The following is a 6,365-nucleotide window of genomic DNA, read 5'->3' as shown; positions in this document are numbered from 1 at the left end:
TTTATTATATTACATTATATATATATATATATATATATACAGCCATTATATATGTATAAGGGCTTCTCAAGTGGTGCTTGTCACAAAGAACTCGCCTGCCAATGAAGGAGACATGAGATGCAGGTTTGATCTCTGGTTTGGGAAGATCCCCCAGAGGAGGGCATGGCAACCCACTTAGATATTCTTGCCTGGAGAATCCCAAGGACAGAGGAGCCTGGCAGACTGCAGTCCATAGGGTTGCACAGAGTCAGACATGGCTGAAGCAACTTAGCCTGTATATATATATATTCATTTGTTTCACACAACGATCCTCTAAGATAGGCATAGTTAGTATTTCCATTTTAATGTAGCAGAGATTGGCTAGTAAGTTGTCCATGGTATCAAAGCTAATTAGTGGCAGAAAGTGAAAGTGAAATAGTTCAGTCTTGTCCAACTGTGCGACCCCATGGACTATACAGTCCATGGAATTCTCCAGGCCAGAATACTGGAGTGGGTAGCCTTTCCCTTCTCCAGGGGATCTTCCCAACCCAGGGACTGAACCCAGGTCTCCCGCATCGTGGGCAGATTCATTTCCAGCTGAACCACCAGGGAAGCCCATTAGTGGCAAAGCCATCAGGATCCTGATTTCAGAGTCTACACCAGACTACCTCATCCAGAGCTGAGCAGGAAAGAACAAGGAAGATCCAAATTTCCTGGTCTCTATTTGGTCTCTTTATAAGTAATTGGTCTCCAATTACTTTAGATGGGAGCTTAGAGACCATGCAGGCCAGTAAGGGGACTCTCTTAATCTTGTGCCCATGATGGACATGACCAGTCAGCCACATCACTGCAATCTACTAATGCAAGGCAAGTTCTCAGAGTCCTTCTCAATACACCTCTCTGTGTAACTGTACAAATTTGATACATGAGTGTAAAGGAAAAGCCTGCAAACAGCCTTGCAATGACTCCATATCACTATTCAATTCTGTATTCACCACAGTGACCCCATTAAAGACTCTAATTAAGGACTTCATTAAAGACCCCACTAATGATGACTTCCCCGTACACCATCTTCTACTAGGGAGCATAATGCTTTGCCTGAAGAAGATACACATGGGTTCTTGTCTCCTTTTTCTCTTTGGTGTTTTTAGCCATCAGGCACCTTGTCTGCAATGTGCGCTCAGGGAGTGATAGGAACTAGATGGCTGGTTTTTCAAATGTGTTCCTTGAATCCTTGGGGTAGGATGGCATGTTGTTTTTGTCATTTAGTCACTAAATGTGCCCGACTCTTTTGCAACCCCATAGACTGTAGCCTGCCAGGATCCTCTGCCCATGAGATTTTCCAGGCAAGAATAACTGGAGTGGGTTGTCATTTCCTCCTCCAGGGAATCTTCCTGATCCGGGGATTCAACCTGCATCTCCTGCATTGGCAGGTGGATCATTGGCAGGTGGATTCTTTACCACTGAGCCACCAGGGAAGCCCTGTGAGGGCAGGGGGTCACCCATTCTGCTTCAAACACAACCTATCCATGACAGTATATTTGATGAACAGGATTTGGCTATTTGATTTCAATTGGCAAAGGCTTTAGCAGCTAAGTAAATAGTTTAGAAATGCACAGGAACCTCCATACTGTTTTCTATAGAGCACATACCAATTTCCACACCCCCCAAGAGTGTACAGAGATTCCCTTTTCTCCACATCTCAACAACACTGTGTCTTGTCTTTTTGATAAAAAGCCATCCTAACAGGTATGGACTGATATCTCATTATGGTTTTGACCTGCATTTCTGGGGTGGTGGTTGTCAAAGTGTACAAACATTCAGTTATAAGATGAAGGAGTTCTGGGGGTCTAAGGCACAGCAAGGTGACTCAAGTTAATAACACTATATTATATAGTTGAATATAATGTGGTTTTGAAGAAGACTCTTGAGAGTCCCTTGGACAGCAAAGAGATCAAACCAGTCAATCCCTAAAGGAAATCAACCTTGAATATGCATTGGAAGGACTGACGCTGAAGCTGAAGCTCCAATACTTTGGCCACCAGATGCGAACAGCTGATTCACAGGAAAAGACCTTGATCCTGGGAAAGACTGAAGGCAAAAGGAGAAGAGGGCAGCAGAGGATGAGATGGTTGGATGGCATTACCGATTTAATGGATGTGAACTTGGGCAAACTCTGGAAGATGAGGGACAGAGAGGCCTGGAATGCTGCAGTCCATGGGGTTACAAAGACTTGGACACAATCTAGAGACTGAGCAATAACATCAACAATATACTTGAAATCTGCTAAGAGAGTAGATCATAAGTGTTCTCACCACACACCACCCACCCAAGAAAAGTAACTATGTGTGATGATGGAGGTGATGGATCCATGAGTTAACTTGGTTGCAATAATCATTTCTTAGTGCATATAAATGCCAAACCATCACATTGTACACCTTCAATACATAACAGTCTTTATTTGTCAAATATTCCTCAATAAAGCTGAGTAAAGACTGCACAGGAATAGGAACTCTTCAGTTCTGATGTTCTATGACACTAAATTATCAAGGAACTAAGATTCTCTGACTGCTAGATTGAATTATGGGGGTGAGATTCTCGTGTGCTACAGTTTATGGGTTCCCAGAGACCTGGAAATGTTCAGAGTAGCTGAGATCTCCTGCATTTGGATGGAAGCCTAGCAGAAGTCTTAGTGCCCCTTTCTAACCTTCGAAATCCTAAAGACCACCACATGAACATAGGAACCAGAGAAGGTACTTGAATCTCCTTGTCTCTTCATGCCCTCGGTCTCTTGGATTCTTTTTCCACTGCATAAGGTTCATTTCAGAGAAAGCTGCTGCTGCTGCTAAGTTGCTTCAGTCGTGTCCGACTCTGTGCAACCCCAGAGATGGCAGCCCACCAGGCTCCGCCGTCCCTGGGATTCTCCAGGCAAGAACAATGGAGTAGGTTACCATTTCCTTCTGCAATGCATGAAAGTGAAAAGTGAAAGTGAAGTCGCTCAGTCATGTCCGACTCCTAGTGACCCCATGGACTGCAGCCCACCAGGCTCCTCTGTCCATGGGATTTTCCAGGCAAGAGTACTGGAGTGGGGTGCCATTGCCTTCTCCATCAGAGAAAGCAGAGCTTTGTAAAAATGACCCTCTAGATTACCATCTGTTCTCAGTCATTCCACAAACATGGGTTAATAGAAAAAAAAACGTGACAAGTCCCCACCCCCTAGTTTACCTCTTCTGTCTTGTTAACTTGCTGGAATATGTTGACAGCAATTTAGGACCTGCCTTTGTTATGATTCATTCATGACCCTGGCCAGGCAAAAGCTTCCCTGGATGCTCCCACAGACACTGCACTGTCTTTAAAAGGCACACAGAGCAGCCAGAGCTGCAGAGAGGCTGAGACAAACTCAGGAATCAGCAGCTCTCAGGCTGAAGCTGGCGACCTCGCCCCTCAACATGAAGGTCTCTGCAGTGCTCCTGTGTCTGCTGCTCACAGCCACCCTCTGCAGCATCCAGGTGTTGGCTCAGCCAGGTAAGCTCCTCTCTCTGTGGAAAAACTGATCACTGCCTTCACTGTCAGATCAGCAAGAATCTTCAGAGACTTGCTGCGAACTCCCTCATTTTAAAGATGGGAAAACGGGTTTCATGAGTGGACAAGAAGAGCCTCAACCTCACAATCAGAGCAAGAGACAGAACTAGAAACCCAGGCCACTAAACTGGTCCCCCTGTTCTTTCCTGACATGAACATTGAGAGCAATGTTGTGTCCATCCATGATCTGGGTGCCCTCGCTTGTTTGAGGATGGGGCCACATGAGAGAATGACTTCTCTTACTAGGGGCATAGAGAGGGTTTTTGTCCGTGATGGAGAGAAAAAAAAAATCTTTTGATTGTACACCCCAGATTGTTACTGGACTCCAAGACAACCTTTAAGATCAATGGTTACAGGAAGGGCATGAGGTCTCAGGGGAATCTCTCAAGATGATGTGTTTTGATTCTGTTTGGGAAAAATATCTATATGTTTGTACATAACTCATGTTTTCACCCTCTGATGACTTAGATTTACTGTATCTATCAGTCTGAATAAGGCAATGCACACTGGGGTAACAAGCAAACCTAAATTATCAGTGGCTTAACACAACAAAGGTTAATTTTCTTACCTATACTGAACATTGATAATGTATTGGCTAGAGCTTTGACTTCATATACTCAGGATTCTGGATGGATGGAGCAACTGATGGGAATATTACTGCTTAGTGTAATGAAAGAAAAGAAAGATCTCAAAGGTCTTGCACTGGCAATTACAAAAACTAGCTTAGAAATGGCATTTGTCACTTCATCTCCTCACTTTTGGGTCAAAATTAGTTAATGGTTCTAATCAACCAAGAGTGGCAGAGAAATGCGAGTCTATCATGTGTCTAGAAAGCAGAGAATGGAGAATATCTGGTGGATGGTATTATGACTTTGACACAGCTACATAACTCTTTGTAAAGAGAAAGTTGGAGTGTATGGCATTGACCAAGCTTTTTCCAAATCCTTGCCTGTAGCAATGGGTCTCTATTGCATAGCTGGGGACACCTATCAACGGCAGAGGTACAGGATCTCAGAGCAGACAGATTCTGCCTCCATCTCTTACATTTCTTTGCCTTCTCTTAAATTTCCTTCCTTACAAAGTCATGCTTAAAAATTGTCTACATATCATTAGTGCTCATGCTTTCTGTTCACTTCTCCCCCAATTCAGCTTCTATTCCAACCATCTGCTGCTTTAATATGTCTAAAAAGAAGATCTCCATTCAGCGACTGCAGAGCTACAGAAAAATCACGAGCAGCAAATGTCCTCAGAAAGCTGTGATGTAAGTAGACAAAGCTTACCCTCTCCCAGTCCCAAACTTCATTTCTGGGGGAGAGAGTTCTTGAAGCAACACTAGAGCTACCTGGAACTCTGCACTGAGTTTCATCTCTGCAATCCAATCCATGAGTTTTCACAACAGGAAATTTTCACTCTAGCTCTCTATGTGGATGTTTGTTCAGATCATCCCAGTTCCTTTGAGTCAAGAGCAAGGATGGCTCCACTGATTCATCACAAGCAGCCACTCACCATCAGCATCCCACCCTTCTTCTCTCCCCTCCCCTGCTCCCTCTGCAGGCCCTTTATCCCATGGCAGATGGTTCTGGAAGGTTTAGGATTAAACAAGCACACTTTTCAAAGAGGATCCTTAATATTTTCTTCTCTCCCACAGATTCAACACCAAACAGAACAAGAAAATCTGTGTCGATCCCCAGGAGAAGTGGGTCCAGAATGCCATGGAGTACCTGAACCAAAAATCCCAAACTTTAAAGTCATAAATATTCACCTTAAAAAAAAAAAAATTCACCTTTTAAAGAGCCTCAAAAGGCTTGGTTCACTTTTTGATTCTTCCTAAGATGTATTCTGAGATAATCACAACTTCATTCTAAAAGTAATGGCTTTTATTTAATAATGAAACATGTATGTTTTATTTAAACATACTCCCTTTAAGTTATTAAAGCTTTTAAAAGTTCTCCACCATTAATTTTTTGCTATTTTTAAAATGGAAAGCTTTGGTTGGCTCCCTTTCCTTCAGTGAACCCCAATTTAATCCCCTGCAAAGGATGAGGAATGTTGTCTCTTTCCCCCTTACCTCCCTGGAATCTTGTAAGGGTCCTGGCAAGGATCATCAAAAGGACAGTGTTTTGTATTTTTAAGAAGATGTAGCTCAAGGAAAGAGTGGGATGAATTGAGAGAATAGCATGGAAACATGTACATTACCATATGCAAAATAGATAGCAAGTGAGAATTTGCTGTGTAGAACAGGGAACTCAACTCAGGGTTCTGTGACAACCTAGAGGGGTATGATGGGGTGGGAGACGGGAGGGGAGTTCAGGACGGAGGGGGCATGTGTATACCTGTGGCTGATTCATGTTGATGTGTGACAGAGGCCAATACATTATTGTAGAACAATCATTCTCCAATCATTGCATTTTGTTCTATACTTCTCAATATTCTACAATGATAATCTCTGATAATTAAAAAAAAAAAAAAGAAGACATCACTCTCGTAAAGCAAAGGTTTATGAGACTCATAAATGTTAAATGGAAATGCATGTTATTTTAGGAATTTATAAAAATACATTTTTATTACATTCTGTGGTTGTACTTTTTGTGGGGAACCCACATTGATCTGGGAGGGAGAAAGATAGGAGAAGGGATGAGAGGTATGGTTATGGAGGGGGGACTGTGTTCCTGAGACATGGTCTTTTGGTGCTGCTGATTTTGAATGAGATTCAGGGCAGGAGGCGGGGTTGGGTGTGAAATGGAGACAACCAGACAAAACCTTTCCATCCCTCTACTTCCCAGTCTCCCAGAGAGGTTTCCCAG

The 6,365-nt window shown here is 43.1% G+C and overlaps 1 protein-coding gene across 1 annotated transcript; it reads left to right on the top strand.

The window, feature by feature from the left end:
- Positions 1 to 3,290: 3,290 nt before the first annotated feature.
- On the top strand, positions 3,291 to 6,128 carry LOC133231810 (eotaxin). Its single transcript, XM_061390397.1, has 3 exons — positions 3,291 to 3,504; positions 4,711 to 4,822; positions 5,210 to 6,128. Exons 1-3 carry the CDS (start codon positions 3,429 to 3,431, stop codon positions 5,313 to 5,315), a joined length of 294 nt encoding a protein of 97 aa, XP_061246381.1. The 5' UTR covers positions 3,291 to 3,428; the 3' UTR covers positions 5,316 to 6,128.
- Positions 6,129 to 6,365: the final 237 nt, after the last annotated feature.

This window comes from Bos javanicus, chromosome 19 (assembly GCF_032452875.1).
Source record: "Bos javanicus breed banteng chromosome 19, ARS-OSU_banteng_1.0, whole genome shotgun sequence".
NCBI lineage: Eukaryota > Metazoa > Chordata > Mammalia > Artiodactyla > Bovidae > Bos > Bos javanicus.
Note: the sequence above shows the minus strand (reverse complement) of the source record. Positions and strands in the feature narration are given on the sequence as shown.